The sequence below is a fragment of the Nicotiana attenuata genome, unplaced genomic scaffold (assembly GCF_001879085.1).
Source record: "Nicotiana attenuata strain UT unplaced genomic scaffold, NIATTr2, whole genome shotgun sequence".
Lineage (NCBI taxonomy): Eukaryota > Viridiplantae > Streptophyta > Magnoliopsida > Solanales > Solanaceae > Nicotiana > Nicotiana attenuata.
The window spans coordinates 27,652-54,482 of record NW_017674547.1 but is presented as its reverse complement, the minus strand read 5'-3'; the positions used below and the strand labels follow the sequence as shown (position 1 = coordinate 54,482).

General features: G+C 37.1%; 2 protein-coding genes across 4 annotated transcripts; both read right to left on the bottom strand.

Annotated features, from left to right (window-relative positions):
• Window positions 1-1,329: 1,329 nt before the first annotated feature.
• On the bottom strand, window positions 1,330-17,156 carry LOC109218870 (polyadenylate-binding protein-interacting protein 4-like). Of its 3 annotated transcripts, none has more exons than XM_019383263.1 (15): window positions 16,858-17,156; window positions 15,383-15,572; window positions 15,167-15,313; window positions 14,900-15,033; window positions 14,486-14,676; window positions 12,932-13,109; window positions 11,706-11,906; window positions 10,879-11,003; window positions 10,639-10,708; window positions 10,487-10,520; window positions 9,511-9,824; window positions 9,235-9,381; window positions 8,273-8,365; window positions 8,064-8,126; window positions 1,330-1,751 (listed from the first exon to the last, which is right to left on the bottom strand). In XM_019383263.1, exons 2-15 carry the CDS (start codon window positions 15,513-15,515, stop codon window positions 1,722-1,724), a joined length of 1,860 nt encoding a protein of 619 aa, XP_019238808.1. In that variant the 5' UTR covers window positions 15,516-15,572; window positions 16,858-17,156; the 3' UTR covers window positions 1,330-1,721. The 3 variants fall into 3 exon arrangements, with proteins under 3 accessions (XP_019238808.1, XP_019238810.1, XP_019238811.1); XM_019383265.1 differs by lacking the exon at window positions 16,858-17,156 and adding an exon at window positions 16,542-16,850; XM_019383266.1 differs by lacking the exon at window positions 16,858-17,156 and having other exon boundaries at window positions 15,389-16,851.
• Window positions 17,157-17,930: 774 nt separating this feature from the next.
• Window positions 17,931-25,117, bottom strand: LOC109218871 (phospholipid:diacylglycerol acyltransferase 1-like). Its single transcript, XM_019383267.1, has 6 exons — window positions 24,453-25,117; window positions 22,782-23,004; window positions 22,379-22,662; window positions 21,502-21,829; window positions 19,720-19,976; window positions 17,931-18,844 (listed from the first exon to the last, which is right to left on the bottom strand). The coding sequence occupies exons 1-6, from the start codon at window positions 24,881-24,883 to the stop codon at window positions 18,361-18,363; spliced, it is 2,007 nt and encodes a 668-aa protein (XP_019238812.1). The 5' UTR covers window positions 24,884-25,117; the 3' UTR covers window positions 17,931-18,360.
• Window positions 25,118-26,831: the final 1,714 nt, after the last annotated feature.

The window sequence follows — 26,831 nt, the reverse complement described above, 5'->3', positions numbered from 1 at the left end:
TTTTTTTACAAAAGCTCGTGAAGACACCGGCAAAAATACACAAGTTCACAAAAAAGAAGAAGAAAAACTATTGATTGCCACCATTATGATCCCCTGCACCTTCACCACCCTGACCATCGATGCCCAGGCCGTCTTGTTCCTCCTCACCACCGTCATCTTCGCCCTCAAGGTATGCAGCATCATACCAGGCATTCTCTTCAAGCTGATCCACGCCCCGTCCACCTCGTCATCGTCGGCCTCAGGCGTGGCAGGATCATATCCACAAGTGATCCGAGCCTCACGGGCCTTAACACAAACACCATAAAGGGCGACCGCCGAAACAGACCCTGCCTTATGCAAATCTCAAAACACGTCCAACTGAGCCTCGGTGTGAATCCATTCTTACCGGAGCCTTGGCGGAACCTTACTCGACCCTGCAACTCACCATTCCACCACTCTTTTTGAACTACACGCGACCTGATTCCCTTATAACCCGGGATATGTAAGATGTCCAAAACCAGAACTCGGTTGCACTCTCTTCTTTTATTTTCTTCTTTTAAAATAATATTAATAATAATAATAATAATAATAAATAACGATTTAATCAAAAATTAGTTACATCGCTCGCAATGTGTGCAAAACAACAAGTGCACGACATCGTAAAAAATACATAATTCGAAGCGATATAGAAGCAGTAATGCATAAAAGGTTTTAAAATATGCATAATCCGAATAAATCAAGCCAAGTGTAATTTGTTAAGCGACTATGTTAAAATCACGGTACTCGGGAGTGTATCACACCTTCCCTCGGGTCAACAGAATTCCTTACCCGGTCTAAAGTGTTTCGCATACTTAAACAAAGTCAAACTTTCTTGAATTGGGATTTAAAATAAATCGGTGACTTGAAACACCATAATCAATTATTCCAAGTAGCAACTCTGAAAAATAAAATAAACCAATCATATTTCAATTATGCCACTTTAATTGAAAAAACTCATTTTCCCCGAAAACAGGAGGTGTGACTAAGAAATTCCCCCGACTTCGATACAGGATTCCTCCAAATATCATTGCCTTGCAAAAGAAAATGCCAATTCTTTCTTTATTTACACTACATGCGTTTATAACTTAACGGATCATATGGCCTCTTGCAAATGGACAATTAATGCCATTTGACCACCTCGTACACGACAACGTCAGTGTCATGAATATTATTGCACCAGCACGTTAATAGCAAAGACTGCAGTTAAATTGCGAGAGGCACGAGGAAGTGACACCAATACTAAAATCAGATTAGAAAAATGGAAATTCGTCCATAGAACTACCATATTGCACCAGCAAACGCTATCAAAGAGCAAAAACACGATACAAGTATGAATAAAAACGAATTTCACAAACAACCACCAACGCATAATAAGATAATATAGGACAGATTGGTTAAAATTTTGTCGAGAAAATAAACACCTGAAGAAGAAAAATATACGGCAGTACGCCAATGAAACACACAAAGAGCTTACAAAAAAAAAAAAAAGAATCTATGATTATGAAAACCAAAATAACTAATATGACATACACAGGAGTGCTAGCAGAACCATTTCAGCCAGCAGGCGGAAATTGCAGCTATTTTATCAGCCAGCAGGACTTTATGCACCAACACATGATCCATGCAATCTACTGTCAGAAACTTCTTTCACATATCAGCAATTGGATTACTCCACCAAGCGATGCAGGTCATCGACCAGCTGGTCAATACTCTCTTCCCTTATATGGCGATTCCTGTTGGCATCAAGATAAAGAAAGAAAGCTAAAGCTGATAGTTTGTTATTATATTATCCTTATACCAGCAGAAGCATCATCAGATAAATGGGAAATTCCATCATATTGCCAGCGTGAACTTGCTTATATTGCTAGTCCCAACTCTTGATAAAAGAGGAGAGTTGCGGCAGGTAGATAGCCAGCGTGAAGCTAGCCAATCTATGGTGTATCCTTGAAATGCAAAATACATTGGGACATGCTCAACTAAGCACGTGTTAGATTGGCATTTGAGTCATTCCTGTTGGCATCAAGATAAAGAAAGAAAGCTAAAGCTGATAGTTTGTTATTATATTATCCTTATACCAGCAGAAGCATCATCAGATAAATGGGAAATTCCATCATATTGCCAGCGTGAACTTGCTTATATTGCTAGTCCCAACTCTTGATAAAAGAGGAGAGTTGCGGCAGGTAGATAGCCAGCGTGAAGCTAGCCAATCTATGGTGTATCCTTGAAATGCAAAATACATTGGGACATGCTCAACTAAGCACGTGTTAGATTGGCATTTGAGTCCTCTGTTCACTAGGAGTCTTTGACCTTGTCAAAGGACTTATTTGCCAACAAGGTAGAGAATTTCTGGTGCTACAAAAACTAATTTTGTTTTATCAAATTGGAGGACTGAGACAGACCAAAACAGAATACTTGGAGTGCAAGTTCAGTGACGGAACTCATGACGCGGACGTGGATGTGAAGCTTGATACTCAAGTCATCCCCGGGGAAGTAGTTTCAAGTATCTCGGGTCTATAATCCAAGGTAACGAGGAGGTCTCACATTGTATTGGTGCGGGGTGGATGAAATGGAGGCTCGTATCCGGTGTTTTGTGTGATAAGAATGTGCCACCGAGACTTAAGAGTAAGTTCTACAGAGTGATTAAACCTACTATACTGTGTGGGTCTGAGTCTTGGCCAATCAAGAACTCTCATGTTCAGAAAGATGAAAGTAGCAGTAATGAGGACGCTGAGATGAATGTGTGGGCATACCGGGAGAGATAGGAATGAAGTTATTCGGGACAAAGTGGAAGTGGCCCCCGTGGAGGACACGATACGGAGTCAAGGCTGAGATAGTTCGGACACGTGAAGAGGAGAAGGATAGATGCTCTTATTAGGAGGTGTGAGAGGTTTTCATATTGCGATCTCCGCTGAAGATCGTTCTTTCTTTTAATAAGATCTATTCGGCCATGGTGGATCTGAGAAGAGGTAGAGGTAGGCCAAAGAAGTATTAGGGCGAGGTGATTCAGCTCACTGAGGACATGACCCACAATAAGAGAATGTGAAGGTTGAGAATTAGGGTAAAAAAATAGTAGGTAATCGAGAGTTCCCAATAGTATCAGTAGCACTCATGTATTTTCATATTCTTTGATCTCTATTATTTGCTTGTTGTTTTGTTCGCTTTGTTTATCTTCTTTCCTTGTTGTTGTTGTTACTATTTGATGCTACTTTTCCTTTTCCGGCTTCTCCTTTTTTCCCCTTTTTTCCTTTTCGTCTTTTGTCTTCTCCTTCTTCTTCTTCTTCTTTTTTCCTTTCTTCTTTTTTTCACCTTTTCCAGTACAATCCCACATGGTGGGGTATGGGGAGGGTAGTGTGTACGCAGCCTTACCCCTACCTTGTGGAGATAGAGAGGATGTTTCCAATAGACCCTCGGCTCAGAGCAGTGTTTTGGAAAGCGTTAAGCGCAAAAAAGCGACGAAGCGCAGCGCGCGCTTTTTTCATGTGAAGCGCAATTTAACACATAAATAAAAAAATAAAAAAAATAGGCATAGATAAATGGCTAACTCATTAAAAATAACATATTAAGCAAATATTTCAATTCTTGAATCAAGAAGCAAATAATAGATACTAAAACTAGATAGTGAATAATCCTTTTTTGGCTTGATGCCATTGAATAATCAAATTAAATTTACTACAATCAACAACCAAAAAAAAAAAAAGAAAAAACATGACAGTTAATTCGCACGAACCAGGAAACAGAGCATAAAGCAGATGATAAAGCAGAAAACAGAGCATAAAGCAGAAAACAGAGCATAAAGTAGAACAGAAGAAGAAGAAGTCGTTTAGGGCACAAAATCAGCGCTTAAAAAGTGAAAAAAATTGAAAGAAGAGAAGAAGAACAGAAGAAGAAGAAGAAGAGAAGAAGTCGTTGAAGAAACTTACCGAGAACTGGAGACTTCGTCATCGCTGGAGTTCGCTGGAGAAGAAGTCGTTGAAGAGCGTATGTTTATTTGTTAACAGATGGCTTATTTGCCAAAAAATTTTAAAAATAACCCTAGCAGAAGCCTTCTGCTCGCTTAAGCACGCTTTTTTATCGCTTTTCCATCGAGGCGCTTCTCGCTTAAGCGAGAAAAGCGTGCACTTTTTAAATGTGAGTCGCTTTTGTAGCAGAAAAGCGATAGCCCTGCGCCACGCGTCGCTTCAGCGCTTAAAGCGAGAAACGAGCGCTTTTAGTAACACTGGCTCAGAGAACCATAAGCAATATGGCCGACGACAACTTGCTTGCAGTGTTATAAATAGCGCTCGCCTCGGCGCTAATAGCGTGAAGCGAGGCGAGGCAAGGGTGTGTCGCTTCAGAGCATCTGTTGCGTTGCGATTCCAAATAGCGCTCGCTTCAGGGTGTGTTGCGTGAGGCGACAGTGTGGCGAGTAGCGACTGTAGCGTTGCTATTTTTAAAAAAAAAAAAGAGAGAGAGAAAGGGAGAAGACTTAAGTCGGGAATTAGGGCTTCAATCTTTTCACCTGCGAACAAAAAAACTTCAGCGATAAGGGCTTTTCACCTGCGAACAAACCAACGGTCTTCTTCAGTCTTCTTCTTCATCATCTGGCTTCATCTTCTTCAAGCTTCAACAGCGAAAAAACAGAGGTATGCTTTTTCTTCTTTCTTCTTTCTTCTTTCTATTTTTTTTCTTCTGTTTTTTGTCGATAGAAACAGAGCCAAATAGGGTCTGTATTTGTGCTGTTTTTGTCTAGCAAAAACAAAGGCTTTTCTTCTTCTCTTATTTTTTTTTGCTCTGTCTTGTCTTCTTCTTTATTTGCTATTTTTCTAGAGGCAAAAATTTCATTTGTGTTCTTCTTTCTTTGCTGTTTCCAAAGGCAGAATCAATTTTTTGTTTTGCTCTGTCTTTTTTTGTCATTTTTTCTTTGCTGTTTTTTCCAGATGCAGTGTTACTGTTTCCAAAGGCAGAATCATTTTTTTGCTCTATTTTTTTTGTCTTCTTTATATAGTAGAATTAATTGCATATTGACTTGATAATTTTTTTCTATAAAACAGCGTTGAAATGGCGTCATCCGATAATACTAAACGAAATGATATAGCTTGGAATTATGCTATACAAGGCTTGTCAAGATTCGCAATTAAATGTGTGTTTTGTGAAAAAACATATAATGGTGGGATAACTCGTTACAAGCAACATTTGATAGGTGGATTTAAAAATGTAATACAATGTCCCCTTTGTCCGCCCGAGGTTAGGGAGGAAGTAAAAGCGTTTGTTGAAAAGAAAAATATGGCAAGAACTCAAATGAATTATGAAGCATCGGTGAATCTAATTGATGAAGATGATGAAATGGATAAAGAAGGTCAAATGGGACCTCCCCCCCCCCCCTTAAAACTCATAAGATAAATCCAAATATGTCTAGTGGGTCATCCACGGCACGTACGGTGACAAAAGGTCCTCTCAATCTTTATTTCTCGGCATAACAACAAGAAAGGGGAAAAGGTGAAGAAGGTTCAGGTTTAGAAGCCAAGAAGATTTTGAGGGATCGCGCCGTCAGTGCCTTTGCATCATGGATGTACGATGCAGGGCTTCCTTTCAACTGTCAACTACAAAACTTTTGACAAATTCATTGAGGCCGTAGGACAATATGGCTCAGGAATGAAGCCTCCTAGCTATCATGAAGTTAGAGTAACTCATCTTAAAAAGGAGGTGAAAAAGATAGACCAAATTATTGAGGAGCATAAAGTGGAATGGAACAAGTTTGGATGTTCCATTATGATGGATAAATGGACAGCACGGAATGGAAAAATGATCATAAATGTGTTGGTGAACTCTCCAAGAGGGAGTGTTTTTCTTGAATCTCACGATGCTAGCAACTCTTCTACGGATGGAAGCAAAATGTACAACTTATTTAGAAATACTATTGATAAAATTGGAAAGGAAAATGTTGTACAAATTGTTACAGATAATGGTAGTGAGAATGTTAGTGCGGGGAAGATGATGGAAGCTATGTATCCAAACATTTATTGGACTCCATGTGCTGCCCATTGTATCGACTTGATGTTTGGTGACATATTCAAGGAACAGCCATATGCTTCAGGTAACTTTAATATCCTTTAACTTTATTTATACTTATGTCCTATCCTATTTATTAACTATAAAATTGTAATTGTTACTTTTACAGTTTTCACTAAGCCCTTCAAGGTATATGCTTACATCAGTCAAAGGCCGTTGTTGTTGAATTTGATGAGGAAATTCACAAATGAAAGAAATTTGGTGAGACCGGTCAAGACTGGATTTGCAACGGCTTTCTTAACTTTGCATAGTTTTTACTTGCAAAAGAAAAATTTGAGAAAGCTAGTTCTTTCGACTGAATGGAAAGATAATAAATATGCAAAGGAAACTGCGGGGAAAGAAACTGCCAAAGTTCTTATTTCTCCATCATTCTGGAATGACGTCGTTCGGGCTCTTAAAGTTGGCGGTCCTTTGATTAGGGTGCTTCGTATGGTGGATGGGGAGAAAAAACCACCAATGGGCTATCTTTATGAAGCTATGGATAGAGCCAAAGAGAGTATTACAGCGTCATTTGAGGGAGATATTAGGAAATATGAGAAAGTTTTTGAGATAATTGATACCAGGTAGAACAATCAACTCCATCGACCTTTGCATGCAGCAGGCCATCTTCTGAACCCGGGATTATTTTACAAGAACACTAGAGATGAAACTTTGGATTCAGAGGTGTGGATTGGATACCATGCATGTCTTGAGAAGCTGATCCCTAATTTAGCGACGATAGATCAAATAGGGGACGAGTTTGGTAAGTACTCACAAGCAGAGAGCCTATTTGGTTTACCGGCTGCCATTAGAGCCAAAGACACAAGGTCGCCAGGTAACTAACTTTAATATAGATATCCATATAACTTTAATCTAATTTATTTGATTTATACTTATTAACTTTTAAAATATTTTTCTATAGTTGAATGGTGGAAGCAATTTGGACATCAAACTCCAAACTTGCAAAAGTTTGCCATCAAAGTATTAAGCCTAACTTGTAGTGCATCTGGATGCGAGAGAAATTGGAGCGTATTTGAGCATGTAAGAAGTAGATTTATTATATTAATATATTCTATATTGTATTATTATTAGTATCTATTAATTAATCTAAATAACTTATGCGCAGATTCACTCCAAGAAAAGGAATAGGCTTGAGCTATCGCGTCTCAATGATCTAGTGTATATTAAATACAATAGAACATTGAGGCGACGTTATGAAGCTCGCGATACCATTGATCCAATTTTGTTGGACAACATTGACGAGGCAAATGAATGGTTAACTGGAGCCCCCAAAAATCATGAAGATGAACAAGTGTATGAAGGAGATGATCTTGATTGGGGTACTGTTTCTATGGCCGTTAAAGTTGAGGAGAATATCTATGGACATAGAGGGAGTTCTTCAAGTTACAAGGGAAAGGGAGTAGCAAGTTCAAGTAGGTCCCTAATTGATGAAGAGTCCGAGGATGAAGAAGATGATAGCCAATATAATGCTAACATTCATGAAGTTGTAGAATTTGAAAATCTTGAAGAAGAATAGATGTTGCTTGTTTTAGAGTTTAGACTATTAGTCTTTAATTTATGAATCTACCATGAGTCTATGACTATCTATTGAGTCTTTAATTTTTGGATGATATATTTATTAATATATTATTGTTATTGAGTTTTTAGTTATATGTATATAATATTTTATGTTTTTGTATAAATTGTCGCTTCACATCAAAAAGGCGAGCGCTTCACTGCGCACCTCTCGCCTCAGTGAAGCGGGCCCTCGTCGCTATTTGCCGCCGCACGCTATCCAAAACACTGCTTACTTGATATTAAGGTGTAGTTAGTGTTGTGGTATTTTTGTGGAAAATTCCTCTTAAGCATTACCTACTATGTTAAGGACCATTATGATCATTAATTCATGATCAAGCAAGGTACCCAAAATTGACTTTTATCACAATGAGAGCTATTAAATGGCTAGAAGACTGCAAGACCGAAAAAGCAAAAGGTACATGCCAGAAAAAGATTCTTACAGGGGGGTAAGTTGGCATGTAGACAACTTGCCGAGGGTGGCCAATCATCATCTGCTGTCCATACTGCAATCAAAGGACGAGATTCTAAACATTATGCAATCCAATTCAATATAATAGGCAGAACGACTAGTGCATTGACCAAATCTCTCCAATATTACAGGCAGAACAACCAGCACGTACTATGGGCAATGACCAAAAAAAGGACAAACCTGAGGTCCATTTGGATGAAAGTATGGCTGCGGTGCAGGTGTAGCCTGTGGATTAAATATAACAGGCTGATGTCCAGCATACGATGGACCAACCTGCAAATAGTACGTTAGCAACATTTAACATCAGAACACTCTGCCCCAGCCTCCAAAAAGGAAAAAGTGAGAGATAGAGAGAGAGAAGCAATAGCATGTCCGGTTCACAAAGATGCAAACAGATTCTTTGTGAACTTCACCAGCTATCCAGCAATTTGAAAATAGCTTGCAATTCAATCTTGCATCTCAGTTCCTTAAGAATAGTCCAAAAATCTAGTCTAAAGAGGATCTCACTAATTGCTAGTCAGCAGAATTGCATCCATGATACATTAACCATTAAAAGATGGAAGAGAATCAATTAACGACACATAAAAACAAGGTGGCTGTTACCCTTTTACCGTTTACTATACGTAAAACTCCAAAATCAAGTGTGCTTGGGCAAAGTACTAGGCCAGATGACCCTTCGGAAGTCCTTGTGTGGCATCCCTCAAACTTAGGCCACGTTGCCGGTCTTAAGCCCAGATAAAGGACGAGGTAATGATAGGTTCACTGTTTTTTTTTTGTGCTCTTCTCGGTGTAACAATAAACTAGTGATTTTCAGAGGTGAACATATTATGTAATATTTTTAAGATTCAGTTATTCCACTAATAGAAATTACCATTCCTAAGAATCATTTGCAACTCCGTACCATTTCACCAAAAAAAAAAAGGAGAGAATCATTTGCAAGTAGAGTTGGACAATATATTTCATTTGATAGAGTCGGACAAATATAGAATGAAATACCAGTATGGAAACTGCCTATCCCAATGAAACCAGATCATCAAGACTCATATGCTTGGCACTAAAAGTACCCAGCCAAGCCGCATTCATAAAAACAAACATTCATAAAAGCAACACCAATCAGTAATAATACATAAAAGCATCATTACCCCAATGCCCACAGACATGCCATGCATGTGTGGCATAGCAGCCACCCCAGCTGGATAGTAGAAGGAATTATCAGACACTGGAGATGCCGGTCTTAAAGTCGTTTGAGATGGGACGAAACTCTTCGCATTGGGATTAAATTTAAATTCCTGCCAGAACGTTCAACAGAAGCATAACTAGATTGTTTAAACCAAGAGCCCATCAAAACTTCATGAAATGATTGCTTGCTGATAGTCATCCTTTGTTGAATAGAAAAGGTATCAAAGAAGAAGTCTTACCTTAGCATGTGGATTCAATGTGGACTTTGTGGATTTTTCTGAGGAAAATGAACTCACTGAAGAGCTACGTGACAATCCATTGCTAGATGCAGGACCTGCTTTATCAATAGAGGATAAAGCAGAACTACAAGGTCTGACACAAGAATTAGCAGATCGGGCAATGTCTTGACTCTTGAAAGACGCAACAGGCCCCTTTTCACTAGAAGAACCTGCGATCTTATCCTGGCACTTGAGAGGAGCAGACGATGTGGAGACATCCGCAGATGATCTACCCTTATCCGACGTTTCCTTTTTCAATCGTGATGACTTGGAATCTACATGTAAAAACCTTAAAATCAACAGAGATGCAATAAAATGAGGCAGAGGCACATTTTTTAAACACTTAAAAGATGAGCGAGAAGGGGATAAACTATAATTAAAAAGGGAGGCTAATTTAGTTAACCATAAAACTTTCCATTAAAAAGAGTCGCTTTAAGGAGCCAATAGCATCCTTGATTCTCATGATATACAAGTGACTCTACCAGGATTAATTATATTACCTGTTTTGACTGCTCATTATACAATACGTTAAAATAGAAGTTTTTTTGAGATGTGCAAAAGCTACAAGGAACCTAGCATCATTGGAAGCTTACCTAGCTAGACCTTCACCAACCATTCTTTTAGCTGGTGGGCAGTAGATCAGAACATTAACGTGGTATTTTTTTTGTTTTGTTTTACTGATGGCGAAGAACCAAAGTGACATGCTCAACAATCTTGAGGCAGACAACAATTTTTTCTTTAGATGAGTATAACATCCTAATATTAAAATATCAATTTCTGAGCGGAGCTATTTTGAGGGGGGAAAAAGTGAAGAGAAGATGATAGGATACAAGTCAACTAGAAGCAATGTAGCAAGAAGGGAAATATTTATAAGAAACCTATCCTTAGGAGTTGCAGGCATGGATATTTGACTAGTTGAACCTCAAGAGAAACTCACCTTCCAGTATTGGTGTTTGAGCCTCATCAGCTAACTACAAGAAACAACGAGTACTGACCATGAGAGCTTTTCCAAGCAAGAAAAAAAGAAATAGTAAAGAACAGATTTTTAACGAAAGCAAAAAGCATTTAAGGGAGTTAAAGTTCAGCTACCATTTGCATTCTCATCTCCTCATCATTGCAACTAGCTCCATCATGTTCACTGAAGGTGATCTTATGCCCCCTAAAGGAATACATGGTTAGAGCATTAAAAATTTGATAGCTAAAAGGGGTAAGAGTTTATTGTATTTAAGCTTTCTCTTTTAAAAGTAGAAAACATGACAAGAGAAAGTAGACTTCACCGACTAGGCAGAGAAGAACAGTCAGAATGTCAGAAAGAAAGACTGTAACAACCTGCTCTCATCCATCATCAAGGCACTTTGAGGAACATGTTTAGCTGATGACTGTTTGGTATGATCATCATAGTAAGTCTGATAGACATTCCTGCTGGTACTCAACTGAGAAGATTGCAATTCATCCTACATACATAAGGCAAGACTAACACTGGCGATGTGATCTTTAGATACAAGCAGAAAATCAAAGGCATAGAACTAACACATGAACACAGACACTTTAAAGACCTCTTTTTTTTTTTGACAAGGAGTTTAAAGACCTCTTTTATTTTTGTATTTTTTGATATTGGTGGTATACAAGGTCAGTTTGCGCACACCTCAACTAGTCAACCGCGTACCTGCTACCTCCCACCAACACAGGTACGGGGTAACTCTATAAGCTTAGAATGATGAAAAGAAATCACCTAACATTTTTTTTCCTCTGTTGGGATTTGAATCCTAGTCTCCCATTCATTATTACTTCATTGACCGCTACTGTCACATCTTTGGGTGCCACTTTAAACCATTTCATTCGATCTACGAAAGTTAAGAGAAATTTCTTGCTAGCAGGACTTATGTCTAAAAGGCATGGATAGTTCTTGTATTTGCCAGGACTTTCACAGCACTACTCTGCAATAAAGTTTCCAACTAGTTGAGACATTTGAATAGTTAGAAAACCATCTTCCTACATCAGGTATATCCCAATTAAATGCCTCGGTTTGTCGAAAATAAATTAAGCACAGACATAAAACCTTACCTAGCAACACATTGACACAATGAATAAAGTTCTCATTCCACAAAGGAATAGTTTATGCAAGACACAATGAGCCTAAATGAGCATACCCATACCATATAGGAAGATCTTGATGAGAATTCTGCACCATCAACAACTTTCCCAACACTCGTGCCAGTGAATGTTTCATCATTATGTGAATCCACCAGTATGTCCTCACAGTCATCATATCCACTATCATCAACCCCTCTAACAACTGCTGAAAATCTGGTTTCTTCATCAATTTCAAGGTTCCCATGAAGTTGAATTCCTCTCTCCTGTGAAAATATAATTCCAAAACAAGTGAAGAAAATTAAAATCAAAAGGCAGAACAAGAGCCATTAGAGGATGGAAAGAAAACCAAGGATTAACGATATCAGTGTTCTCAAAAGCAGAAAGCAAAAAAGTAACAAGACTCCTAGGGGTTTAAAAGAGATGTGAGCGAAGCACGCTTTGAAGTTAAGTGCAAAATTTACAGATGATGCGAAAATTCCCTAGCATATGAGAATCAGTTCTTATAACATCAAAATAGTAATTAAAGTTACAGAATTCAATATCTCATAAAAATAGTGAAATAATAAATTCAACCGTTCAAATAAATACCATTAAAGTGTACTTCAGCAAGCTCACAAGAAGATAACTTCAATTACAAATTTGATTTTTAATTTTCAACTAGAAGGCCATAAAAAGTTAATTTGCAACATCAATAACATATATAATTGTTTTAGTAACAGTAGCAATAATAAATTTTAGATAGCAAAGAGTCATTCTTATTTTATATTTTTGACAAGGCAAAGGGTCACTTCGTTATTGCCCTAGCATTCAGCCTACAAATCAAGAATTGGAGAACAAAAAAAGAAATAGAGAAAAAAGGGAATGACGAATAGAACAATGGGTCATATTCAAAATAAGATAAAAGCAAGGAAAAGCAAAGAAAGGTTGTTGCAAACCAGTGAAGAAGAAAAAAGACGTGAAGAGAACACTGAAGTGTATCTGGAAAGGTGTCCTAGTATTCAGATAGTAAACAGCACCATTTATTATTCTTTTTATCTTTTAATGTCAAATTAAAGATGCGACTTCTTGCTCGGATCGCTTGCGCCTTACTATCGGACGCTCACGCTTCTTTGAAGTTGCTTTGCTTCGCCCATGTAAAGCAAAGACCCCCTCGCTTTCATTGCTCATTGTTGCTTTACTTCGCACATGTGAAGCGAGGACCCCTCTTTTCATTACTCATCGCTTTAAGCAACAGAGCTATCATTTTTAAGAACATTGCACAAGAAAAAGGTAACGATGTAAATCTCACCTCTGCTAGATGAAGATCACGTGTTTCCTCACCCTCAATTTCCCTAGCTATTCTTAAAGCTTCTTTTTCCAACTCCCTCATTTGAGGACCTTTCTCAAGCTTTGTAGTATAAAGTTCCTCATTGAATGTGCTTTTTACTCCAAATAGTGTTTCATTGACCTCAAACTGATCCCAGCCCCTGCAAGCAAATATTCAGTGACATAGTAGGTGAAACACATTGTCACATTGGTAGACAGCCGGTAAACACTTGCTAAAGGAACATAATTCACAACTAGCACAAATTTGACACCAGAGGGGAAAAAGAAATCTTATAGGCATGTATCGCTACTAATTGAAGAATACAGCTGTGGAGCACCCATTCCAAGCAATCATCTGGCACCACTAATGAGCAGAAATAGAGCACCAAAATCAAATTTGACTTTCAATAATCTTCAAATTAAGAAGTAGAAGAGATCTTTGAACACGGGAAAGGCGCAGGTTTCTCCCCTTTGTAATAGGCAGCTCAAAGGAAAAGCAGAACATAAGCATGAAGCCATGAACTAATGATTTCCACCAAGACACATTCTAACTAGAGACATCAGAAAAGGATTTGAATGATTTCGGAAAGGGTTAAAGAACATGAAAATTTTCCATGTCTAATATCCTGCACAGTTCAACTCAACTCCCTACTCCAGAAAACATTGAATTCGGATATGCTTAGGTTTATGGATATTTAATTCACGCGAAGGGTGGGGAAAAAATGAGAGTTCCTAATATTTCACTTTCCAGGTTGAATATTTGGCCAAGAAATGGGGGAGAAGGATAGACTGGAGAGACATGGCCAGGGATCAAAAATTCAAGAACAGAGGGGAAAGGAGGCCTCTTTAATGGAACTTCTGCAACATCCAAGAAAAACTTGGGCTTACAAACAAAACAAATACTTCAAGAAGGATATTCATCTCCATGGACCCATTGCGTTCCTTCTAGGCTTCTACAAAAACACACCCAGTGTAATCCCACTGGTGGAGTCTGGGGAGAGTAGTGTGTAAAACAAAACAAGAACTAATACTTTCATTCCTCCTCTCCTCCCATTCTTGCTTTCACCTTCTCCCCTTGCTTTTGTCCTTTCTTTCATTTCAAAATATCGGTTAAAAGAATTTCTAAAGAATGGAAGAAGATCACAAACAACTTCCAAAACAAAGTAAAGAGCGGTCTAAGGAGAGAGAGAGAGAGAGAGAAGAGTCAAATCAATAAAATGCTTATGTGAGTATGATTACCTCAAGAAAATCAAACAGAATCCCACTTGAAGTTTAACATTTTCAGCACGTAGAAGGGTAATTAGGAATGGGTAAACATAAAAAAAATGGTAACCATAGGCAGGTTCTTTTCTTGAATATTCCATTGTAATAGTCAGTTTACCCAAGAACACATGACATTTCTACTACATGTTGATAAATCATGATCCCTTTTTTGGGGGGGATTGAGGGGAGGGAGGTTTGGTGATTAATTTCATCATAGCTGAAAAGTCAAGTACTTTGACAAATATCAGATGAACAAAACTAGTTTGATCTAAACCTGTTCCAGTGGCCATCAAATATGTTATCCAGTTCAGGACATTCAAGAGCGTCGTCGTCAGGCACCCAACGTTCCAACTGCCTCTCTACCTCAACATGCTGGGACTGTGATATGCATGAATCTGTCAAAAGCTCCTGCTGCTTTTCCCACAGCAATTCGGCTTGGAAGACATCTAAAGTTGCAGGCACACCCTATTCCAAAGCAATAGCCCCATTAGTACAGATTTACCTAACAGATAGACAACCATAAAATCTGATTCTATTTATATCTTAGTCTTGCATGAAATGCCACCACAATCTTATATCACAGCGTCGATTGTTTGCTCGATCATTTAAGAACTATGTCAAAGTTAGAATTTTTTACCAAAGTAAATAAAATAATTGCAAGCAAAAATCATAAAAGTTACACACGGACCTTTGCGATAACTTGCACAAGCTCTTTACCCGGTATTATCAAAGTCTTTGTTGGAGGTTTGATCAAAGATTCAGGAGTATTCTTCCTCTCCTGGGAACCATCTTTTATCAAGTGGGCCATTTTCAGAATAATACCTGAGCAAAGTTCCATGATAGAAGCAAACGTCAAATGCAAAATAGCTGAATACATGACAGAACAATGTTCAGGGTCATCAATACTGGATAATATAAAACAAAAGAAATCTAATTTTTAATTTTCCAGACATACCAAAATCTTTGTCAGCGTTTGTTGCATGAAATATCCCTGAAAACACGGATCCATCCAGTATCTGTACTTCCACTTCATGTCCAAGAAGACATGTACTAAAATAAACTAGTCGATCATGTGAAGGGCTTTCATATGCTCCCCTTTTACCTGAAATTCATGGCAGTTAAGAATTAAGGATATGAAGAAATACAGACAATTCTAAGTAGCAGCTCTCACCTACACCTGTCAACCTGCTGGAAGTCGTTTTTGTAGACTGCGTTCTACTCTCCAACCTTGTACCCGTTTCTTTTTCGCCTTTCCGACGGCCAAATCCATTGGGAAAAGACCTTGGCTGAACAGCTTGCTGCATATTGTTCCCAAAAGATATCAGCAGGATGCAGTTCAGCTCAACTTCAGTCTATATACACTGCAGAGGACAATACACCAATAAATATATAGTCCTTGTTCAAGAGATGGAAATTCTAGTGAAGCATATTCTTCCTCAGATATGGAATATTATCTATCCACACACCATGTTTGAGCAGAGGGTATGGGATAGTATTACGAAAAAACAACTATACAAATGACAGCCAGTGCACTAAGCTCCCCCTCTAGGTCTAAAATCCTGGAGAAATCTTGGAGCCCAAATCAACTTTTCCCTATTCGATATGAAAAGCCTAACCCCAAAGTCTTTAAAACCAACCCACATTAAGTTCCCTCTCCTGTAATTTACATGAGATGCAGTTGATAGTTATCAAATCGAGTTTACCCATGAAAGAAGACATAGAAGCAACGAGACCAATCAAACAATATTCCAGATATAAGCAGTGTGGCATACGAAACACGAATTGGCAAAAAAAAACAGCCCATAAGATATCTTCTAACTGCACAAATTTACTTTCAGACACTAAAATGAAGTATACAAAAACGGAAAAAATTGGTAATCAAAAAAAAAAGTTCAGCTTAGAAACAAGATAAGCAAATTTCATTGTGCCAATCCAAAATTGATGATCCGAAAAATTGACAATAGACCAGCAAAGATCTTAAAAAAGGAACACAAATGAGAGTAGTACACATTTAAACTGATATGAGGTTTTTCAATGCTAAACTTTGCGAGTGACAAGACTGGTACTTTTTGAAGACCTTAATGTAAATCTCTTTAAAAAAAAGGCTATAGACTGCAAAGAAAAGATCAAATAGTGCATTAAAACATTGTCAGGGAAGTAAAATCTTGGCTAAACAACTGAAAGCACCTGAGAAAAACACATGAGCTGGAGTTGTAAAATCCTATTGAAATCACGGACCTCCAATCAATCTTATTTTATTCAATATAAAAACCCTAACCCCAAAGTCTTTAAAACCAACATACATTGAGTTATCTTTTTGTGTAACTTACACGAGATGCAGCTGATAGTTATCACATCTAGTTAACCCATTAAAGAAGACATGAAACTACAGGAACAAACAAGTAAAACATCAGTGTGGTGTACCAAGCACGAATTGGCAACAAAAAATTTAATCCATAAGAAATCTTCTTTAAACCGAACAAATTTGCCATAGACAATTAATGAAGTAATTCAAAACAAAAAACATTGGTAATCAGATAGAAATTACAAACTTCGAAACAAGATAAGCAACTTTAATTGTGCCGATCCATTAGATGATCTGATAATAAACATGCAAATTTGGCAAGTACGGATGAAGAGACTTACGAATAAATAGATAGATAGATAGATACAGAGTGAGAGAGAGAGAGAGAGAGAGAGAGAGAGAGAGAGAGAGAGAGAGAGAGAGAGAGAGAAAGGTGGCGATCCTGGCGATGAAGAAACGGGATTGATCGGAGATGACGACGCTCTCTGTGTAAAAAACAATTGAAGGATGAAACAAGAGTCTCTGGCGGGTCTACCGCTACTGATAACCCAACTTGGACCAGAGAGAGACTCAATTGCCCGTTTTACTATATGGGTTTCGACCCAATCCAAGACCCGAAATCCGTTATATTTCCGATTCCAAATTGGCTTCCCAATATTTGTTACCGTTTAAAGTTGTGAACCACAACGCAAATAAAAGGATGTACACTTGATTGTTATTACTACTTGAAAAATACGGAAATGAACGAAATTTAAAAAAATAAAGAAATATTTAAGGGCGTCATTAATTAGACATTTAGCTTTAAATGGGACTGTATTATTGCCTTTAATAATATTAAGAGCTTCTAATTGAGGGACGAGTCCTATAGTTTAGTTGTAGTACTAATGTTGATCTCATTATAATCAAAACATGCATGTATTTTAATTATTTGTTTTCTTTTGAGATTGAAGAATTTCTTAACATGCATATTTCTTGGTTTGGAAATGTGATTGGCAATTTTCTTTTTCCGTTTAGAGATTAACAAACTATACAATATATGCAACTACTAGCTTGAACTCTTGGTGACTTGAGATGTGTAGTTTTTACAGCAGATCATGAGAGTTATTTTTATATACCGTGATAATTCGTGTATTTCAATTTCAATGTGTTCTCTATTTCTATTTGCAATTAGAAAATTTATATTTTCTTTTTTTATTATTTATTTTTTGTATTAATAAGTTTTTTTTATGTCTTGCCATTAATGAAGATGGCTATTGGCCGAAACCAAATGAATACAGAGATCCCATTTATTTGACAGCTTCATTCTTCGTTTTTTCATTTTTTCCCTGACAAACTAAATTTTAATTATGCACACTCCCAGATAAAGTACAATACTGATTCACTTATTCAAGTTTTGAAGACTTAAAACACATAGTTAAAAAATAAAATCTTTAATCCACCAATTCCAACCCATAATATTCAGGATCATTTTTCCATATGCTGTTTGGTACTTCGACTTGTGTATTATCTAAAACACATCAAGTTCCCTCGGTTGCTCTTTGACTAAGCAACCATTTGAATACTATCAACATCCCCCAGTCCATAACTTACAACAGATTACCAATCGAAAGACTTTAATGGTACAGCATCAAATAAATACCTACTGCACACCATCTCTTGTTCTCTGTTATTGTATAACGAGATGAGCTGCTATTGTTACAATATACACCACCAGAAGCATGAAATCCTGCACTGTATCTGAAAAAATAACTGTGTAGTTCTAATATTTGAATGGCATCCAGTGAAATGGGTATGTAAATTTATGAAACTATAGTAGAGCAGTGACAGATGATCACAACCATGAGTCACAAACGCAAATTGATCTTCTCAGACCACTTGAAGATATCTGAGTAAACTTGATCACCTCCCACGTCTTCACCTGTACCACCAGCAGCAACTCTCATTATATCCTCTATCAAAGCAAAATTTCCCATTATATCAACGTGGGCACCACTCTGTGTACCACGACCCTCAAGAAGGTTTGCGGGAGGAGCATGATAATACTCCCTTACATAAGTTTTGATACCAGAGGGATTAAATCTAGTTCTTCCACGCCATCCTTTTGCACACATGAATCCCGCGCTTAATGCAGGCACAGTCTCATCACCATCTACTGTATAAACACCAGATTTCAAGCAGCTATCTTCATCCTCTTCATCAACTGAAGCATCAATCTGGAATGGAATATTGCATCCTGCTGTTGGCATCCGTCTGTAAACATATGCTCTTTCAGTTTGAATACCGACTCCATACATTGAATAGATCTCCATGTCAGGTGCATCTGGTAACCTGCAGAACAGATCAAATAGAAACAAAAACGCAACTGAGAACAAAATAATTAAGACTAATTTTATTTAAAGAAGCTGCAGCAAATTAAGGAAGCATCCTTTCGGGCTTTCAAATTTGACTAAACTTTCCGAGAACTCTGAAAGGGGAAAAAAGAAAAGTGAACTTGAGAAGAGAATCTAAAATGATAGTTCATACGATTCCCATGAGCCGCAAGAAACAAAAGTATCTAAAGGATCTTAACTTTTTCCTGTTCAAAAGTATCTAAAAGGGCAAGAAAGGACATAACCGTTTTTAAATACTTTTAAGTTCAACAAAAGACATACACATGTGGCTGAAGAATACAGAAAGGTGGCATACAGCCGACAGTTAATCTGTGCCCCCTCAATCTGTCAGAGATGGACCTACCGTCACTAAAATACTTGACTTATTTGGCTTCTTAGTCTTCACAAATGTAACCTTGAATTTTGGAAAACACGAGAGAGATAAGTTGTACTGTTTTTGGAGAAAGTCATGTATTTTATCGGAATAGAGCATTAAGATATGCAGGAACAGGTCAGCTGGTACTCAAAGAGATTACTGCTGCCCCTCAACCACACTCTACCTTAGGGAGGAGAAATAGAAACAGATAATGATCTAGCTTACCAAAAAGTCTTGTCCAAGTGAAAACTATTGACTGGAAACTGTTAAAGAATTTTGTGTTTTTTTTTTTTAAAAAAAAAAAGGTAAGATAGTCAAGACTCTAACTCTAAAGGCAAATTTGGTTTTGATTTTTGAACTTCAACCTATAAAGTTAAAGACCACTTTTTCATCTTATCTGAAAGGATTCAAGTAAAAACTGCATTATAGGACACCAAAGAAAAAATGAGGTGTCTTACTTTGTTTCCAATGGATTTGACCAATATTTGTAGTGTGAATACTTAGGATCATCCAAATCATCAGCTATCCCATATGAAAAGTGAGCGCTACCACGGGCCATCATCTTTGGGGCAACAAAGTTGAGCAAATCCAAAGTCTCTCCAGCTGTATAAACCTTGTACTCTTCCACTGCTTTAGCACCACTAACACCCATGTCATGGTACTCGTTCCACACATCACAGGTGTTATTTGCAACATTACTGCCCTTTACAGCACCCTGCATGTAAATAAACGCTAGTTAGTTCCGGGCATCAGGAAGCAAGTGGGAGAGATAATATTATTTAGCACAGCCTGAAAGCACAAAAAATTAAGACATAACTTGACAGACAGAAGATGTTTCAAATTAGCATAAATAGGAAGAAAAGACACCCATTATATGGAAGGACACTGAGACATCATTGATCATTCATTTTTAACGTTATTCAGTTCAATCCCATGGAAACACTTGATTGATGCACATTTCACATGAACTGCTGCTGGCATAAGGATGTTAAATAGGAGTATTAATTAAAAGAAAAAGTAAGGAAATAGGCATTTCTTTGCTCTATAAGAGGCACATTGTACGTCATAGCCAATGTGGTTTTCAAATTTGAGATATTTGAGAGAACATGGTTCTATTTTTCCATTGCTTTTCCCTGGCAGTTATGATGCTTTGCTTGTCTAGTTCTGCGTTCAGCAAACATATCAAAAGAACTTGACTCTTATAGTCTATTTGGAGCACAATGAATTCAGATAAATTGACATAACGAATGGAGTGCCTCATTCAAAAAAAAAGGGACAAGTGACAAGCTTGGAGTATTATTTGCAAGTAAAAGAAATACATTTCAGCAGGACATTCAATATGACCTTAACTGTAACCACCTTTGTCATTTTCATTGGCAGGGGAGATTTTTTCTTTTTTCAAAAAGGAAACTTTGAACAGATTATTTTGCTGAGATAGCAAGTTTTTAAGGAATGCTTCATGTAGTGCTTTATCATATTTCTTTCTTTTTTGTCAATAAGTCCTCACCTGGTACTTATCACAAAAAGGGAATGCAATAATTAAGGATATCTAGAAAAATTTGATATACAAAGGCATCATCCACTTGTAATATATGGTTAGACTTCATTTGTTTCCATTATTTTACACTGATATCACACCAAGCACATTGCATTGGCTCTTAAACATGCAACCATGTTACCAGGTACCCAATTCATTCTTTGGTAGTTCCCCAAAAGCAGCAGTTTTTAGCAAGGCTGGTCATACCTGCTTGGCCTAACAAATGCTTGCCTATAGCATAACAATATAAGTAAAAGAACTGGAATCAGAACAAGGACTTCACATCAAAGTGCTAACTAATTTATAGATAGCTTTATTTCTGCTTTTTTTTTGTGCCTCTAGCAGAGGCGGATCTAGAATTTGAACTTTATGGGTTCAGATTCGCAATTCTACCACATCCGATATTTATTGGGGTTTGAAATCTATTGTTTATATCAATCTAAAAGAAGAAATATGTTATTTTATACTTAGCGGTTTCTTTAACACATACCAAAGGGTCTAAGCTAAAGCTACTGGATTCAAATGAACCCATAGTTATTCACTAGATCCACCCCAGGCCTCTAGCATTTCTGATAGTAGAAGTCTGGTTATTCAGAATCACCGGCCACCACCAATGAAATCAATGTTGAAAGTTGAAACAAATAGAGGAAAATAGCACATACGAGAGAAACAATGAAAGAATTTGGTTTCTGATTAACATTACCCTAAAGTCAATCCTCTTGAGGTCTGATGAATGAGCCTTTGCTGCATCCTTTCCAAAGGATATCATCCTTCCATAACTATAATATTTTGCATTAGAATCTGTAGTTTGATTCTCGTGATGGCCTGAAATCTGAGCAGCATCGTCTTTAGACTTACTTTTGCAAGGAGAATAGCCTTCCTCAGGTGACCAGTCAAGATCGCCCCAGATCGTGTCCCCTCCTCTTGGTATCATTGACATGGTTGAGTCCCATGTTCGTGTCATCTTCATTATGTGCTCTAATGTTTGAAAATGGAATAAATCCTTATCCAGAACACCTGGGGCTATAGCCCTGAAATTGAGGCGAATTACAAAAGAAAGAAGAAAAAATACATTACATGCAAGGCAAACTTAAAGACCTTGCTGCTCCAGATAAGGACTATGAGGATGCTGGTGCTGAATTGAATGATAACAAAGGGACAATGAAGAAGATGAGTATGAGTGAGGACATTTATGGAGTAATATGTTTGTTTGGTGTTGCTTGGTTTGTGTGTGTTTAAGGCACTATAGCAATTTGTTTTTCATTTTGCTGCCAACTCCAAGATGAGTTATGCTAATATGGAACTCAATTTTTACGTAGTTTTTAATGGTCCAATGCTTAAAAGTGCATTAAATAGAAAGCTTTCAGTATATCGGTTTACATTTTGGAGATTCTCGAAGTTTTCAGAGCATAACTTGAAAGAAATAAAAGAAAGGATAATTTCACGGCATGTAAAGGAAGTTGCTGCATGGGTCACAAATTAGTTTCAATAACCAAATAAAAGGATTTAGCTCTACGTAATTTGCACCCTTCCTTTTAACTGGCTGGCGAAGAAGAAAGATTCACCAAGACCAACTTTACCTGGCAACAGCAACGTCCCGTGCTTCAGCTGAGAAAAGCCCAGCTATAGATTTTGGAACACCTAGCAATGGCCCACCAATATTCATCACTGCTTTAATATGCTTGGCGCACCAATCGGGCCCACCGCCACCACCCATTGGAGCTGGTGCCTCCACCCACTTCATAAAATGCAAGAAGTATACAACCCCCATGGAATGTGGAATAATTACTGCCTTCTTGCCCCCATTAGTTGCAACCATCAGTTCTATATTGCTTTTTATCCGGCTCAGGGTCTGGTCACGCACCTGTTGAAGTAAATTGAGCATCACAGTTATAACATTTTACAAATGATCACCGGAACAGCTTTTAACGTGATTTCATCAAATACAAACATAGACGAAACCACATAAGGAGACATTAGTACCTCGGTGTTCTGAAATGAAAGCCTCCAATCATATGCAGCCATATACATTGTTTTCTCCTCGTATCCTATTCGGGCCAAATTAGCAATCAAAACTGCCCAGACAAAGTATCCTGGAGCAAAGTAATCTGCAGCAACAAGTCCACTAACTGGCCTAACTCTAATACCAGGAGGATCCATCCCAGTTTCATTATCTAGTGTCATATGGTCCACCCAGCACAGCGGTCTGCAAAGAATCACAAAAAATAAGAAGTGAAAGAAAATGCTAGCAATGGTTACAGATATTTTTTTTTTATAAGAAGGGGTGAGGTAGAGGTTAAGAGGCTGTTTTCTGTTTTGTTCTTCCTTTATTACTACTCCATATCTTATCAAAAGAAAAAGTTACAGGTTAAGAACCATGTTTTGAAGTGGAGAAAATCCAAGAAAGAAAGAAAATATGAGATCTTTTCATTCCTAAACAGAAGTCTCTTACTAAATCAGAAAGTAGCGCTGCCTAACTGAAAGATGTATTACACTGTGTAGCTTACAATTCCTGGAGAGCAAAATTTCAACAGTCAAAATTAACTGTGGTGGTGGTAGATTCCCTATTAGTTTTTTCAAACTAAAAAGCTTATTGCTAAATATTAGTCTCTTTGACTGAAATTGAAGTGAATTCAATGCCACAGATGTTCCATCCTGAAAGACAGATGATTTTTCAACTATTTCAGCTGATGGCTAAAAAATCGTTTTTTGGAGATTTCACTGATGCCAGAAGTATATCCTTTCTTCAGCTTTGTATTAATAAACAACGACAATTACTTTATAAACTAACACCAGAAAGAAGATACACTAAAGTACATCAAATTAAATAAACTGTATTAGTCCGTGTTGAAATTGCAAGCAAAATAAACTTTAGGACAACTATGCAGAGTCAGGGTTTTCACTAAGGGGGTTCAAACAATAAGAAGTAAACACACAACAGTTGCTATTATTCTTAGGATGCATATACTTCTTGCTGTTGGTTCATAGGATGAACCCATGCAATCCCCCCCCCCCCCCCCCCAAAACACAAAGCTCCGCTCATGTGACCACATAAAACTAGAAGCTTTTCAATGTCAAACAGTTTCCTTATTCAGTATTAGTAATATTCAGCTGAAAGAAGAGTATCTCAAGAGATAAAATCAGTGTGTAAATCTTCTCATTATTAGAATAAAATTAATTAGTCTCAAAATCATCCTCTCATTATTAGAATAAAAAATTAATTAGTCTCAAAATCCAGCTGAAACTCTAATTCAGTATGTTATTATCTTCGGGATTTGAGTTATATACACTGACGGGGTATAATTCTTTTGCATTATCATTGAATTTTAATATGTGATAGCAGATTGTCAATTACTCTCTCCCTCCCCTTTTATGTGGCACCCTTTGCTTTTTTAAGAAAAATACTTTTTCAATTTTAGAAACAATTCACTTTAAACTTCTTATTGGGATGATTTATAGTCTCATAAATGTTTTATGCTTTGTTTAGACCACAATTTTCAAAGGTGTGCTTGTCAAATAGTAGCACATAAATTGTTACGAGGAAGCAATACTTTTCAAGAGATTTAACTTACTTGTCTAATAAATGACCTGATTATACCAAAAATAAATAAAATTACAGCCTCAGTGCAAAGACAGGAAGAGGCACACGCATACCTTTTGTACACTTCTCCAAAGGTACCGCCCCAAAGCCGCTTCCGGAACAATCCTTCAGCACACTGATGACCTTCCCAGAGTTCAAGGCCGCACGTGACGATTCCGGGAATAAAAACCACAGGATGCTTAGCCTTTAATCCTTCCTTCTGCAATTTAACGCCTGGTGGATCAGGTAACGGCCCCGTTATTGCCTCCGTCACGTACTGCGGGAACGACGCCGGCATAGCATTGTATAAAAACAGCAGAATCCACCACACGCAGCATATACATCCTATAAACCAACAGCAACTGTCGATACACGACCATTTCTGCTTGTTTCCTACCTTTATATTCTTCTTACTTTTCTTATCGTCTTCTTCTGCATTAGGCTTTGGCTCCGCATCCGTTGAAATTTCATTTTCAGGTGCTTTTCTTCTTCGAATTAACGACATCTTTTATATTTTTTTAACTTCAATTCAATTAATAAAATGCGTCAAAAGATGCATATATAGCTTCCTAGGGTTCTGTGAGAACAAAGACAACCGGAAGCCGCCGGCGGCAACGGCAGCTGTGTCAGCGGGAGAGGGAAGATAATGGGTGACTGAATTAAAAAGGATAATTTAGAAGGGAGTGGTAAAATGGGCATTGGGTGGTGCAGAGTTGTGTGGGGCCGGCAGCGACAGCAATGAATATACGTAACGTGGCGTGAAATGTATGGATAGATTGGTGAACACTTCTTTTGTATTTTAATCCGCCTGCCATAACGGACCAATCTTTAATTAATTAAACAAGACCATGTTTATTGTTGACTTATTTATTAAGGAAAAAAAGAATGTGGTACAACATGTTAATTAATAATCTATAAAATCAGGTAAAATATAGTAATGTTATAAAATTTTGAATTATGGCGTATGTTCTTAACCACCAAAGGAGTAATGCTCACTACTCTTCTCCATTATCTCAATAACTCTCACTACTATAATACTTATGAAATTATGATTGTAACTCCATGATCTCAAATGCTTAATGGCATGTTGACTGACATGTTTATGGTATTATTTGGTATACCTCTATGTAATACTATAAATAGAGGATGAGAAGTGATATTGTATATGCTTGAAAAATACACTTGGATATATGGAATAAATAAGAATCTCTCGTCTCTTTCTCTCTATATCTCTTAGCTTATTTTTTCTTGTTTCATATTGTTACTTTGAGTTATATTCCATAACACGTTATCAACACAAATGGTTCATTTCATAATCTTCTATCAAGATATGTGGTAGGTGCTCTTTAACTTCCATGGTGTTGGCCAATACCAATTGGGCTGCAAGGTAACTTTATTCTAATTTTTCTTCATAATGGTAAGAGTTTATACATTCATACCACTACACAAAATATCTACTTTCATGTTCTTTATTCCTAAAAAATTAGATCTAATACGAAGTTTCTTTTCGTAGAGTTAGTCCTAAGTATCAGTAAGGAACATAATTGTTGCCTAAACCAAAGCCAAAGTGAAAATTTAAGAAGCTAAGATGTAAGATGTACGAGATCTCTATTGTCTAGGGAGTGAATTTCACTATTCATTCTAATATTAAATTATTTTGTGAGTAAAGGTTAATATAGTTTATATTACACGATAATATAATTATAGTTTTGTAGAGAAATGAATTCGTTAAATAATCAAGTACGACCATACGTAAGATTTCTTTACCTTCATTCATCATAGTGGTGTTTTTATGAGTTTGTGCATGTTATGCAGAAATATATGGCACCTTTAAGATCATATGCTTATTAATAGTACATATAGCTAATAAAAAAAAAAAGGATGGCTTAGCACCGAACTATATCAGTATCTTTGGTCTTTCTCTTCCTACATATTTTGATTCTTGATGCATGAGATTTAGTTTTGTTTGTTTGATGTGGAGTTAGACTTACATTTATAAGGATGATCATGGTATTAAAATAATTACCAAATTAGAGAGGTATTGTGACTATCAAAATTAATACTATAATTAAAGGCGTATTACGACTCTATGTTTACATGATTTTAGAATTATAAGTATAACTTACCCGGAATCTATTTTCAATTTAAATTGTACGGAAAGAACATCATCCTAATACATACATTTGGAAATATTATTTGTATTTCCTGTCTTAAATTATCCCCTACAGTAGCAATATCCTAAAATTGATTCAAGAGATATTATGACATTGATTTATGGTCTATTTGAACTCCAATAGAAGTTACAACAAATGTTCTGACCATAAAAGTTATTATATTCTATATGTCTTGTTGAAACTTAATTCACTTATGCATATAATCATGAATGGTAATATTTTATGGTCCCAGTTTACCTTGGCAGATTATGAAATTGAATGAGGATAAGACATCAGATT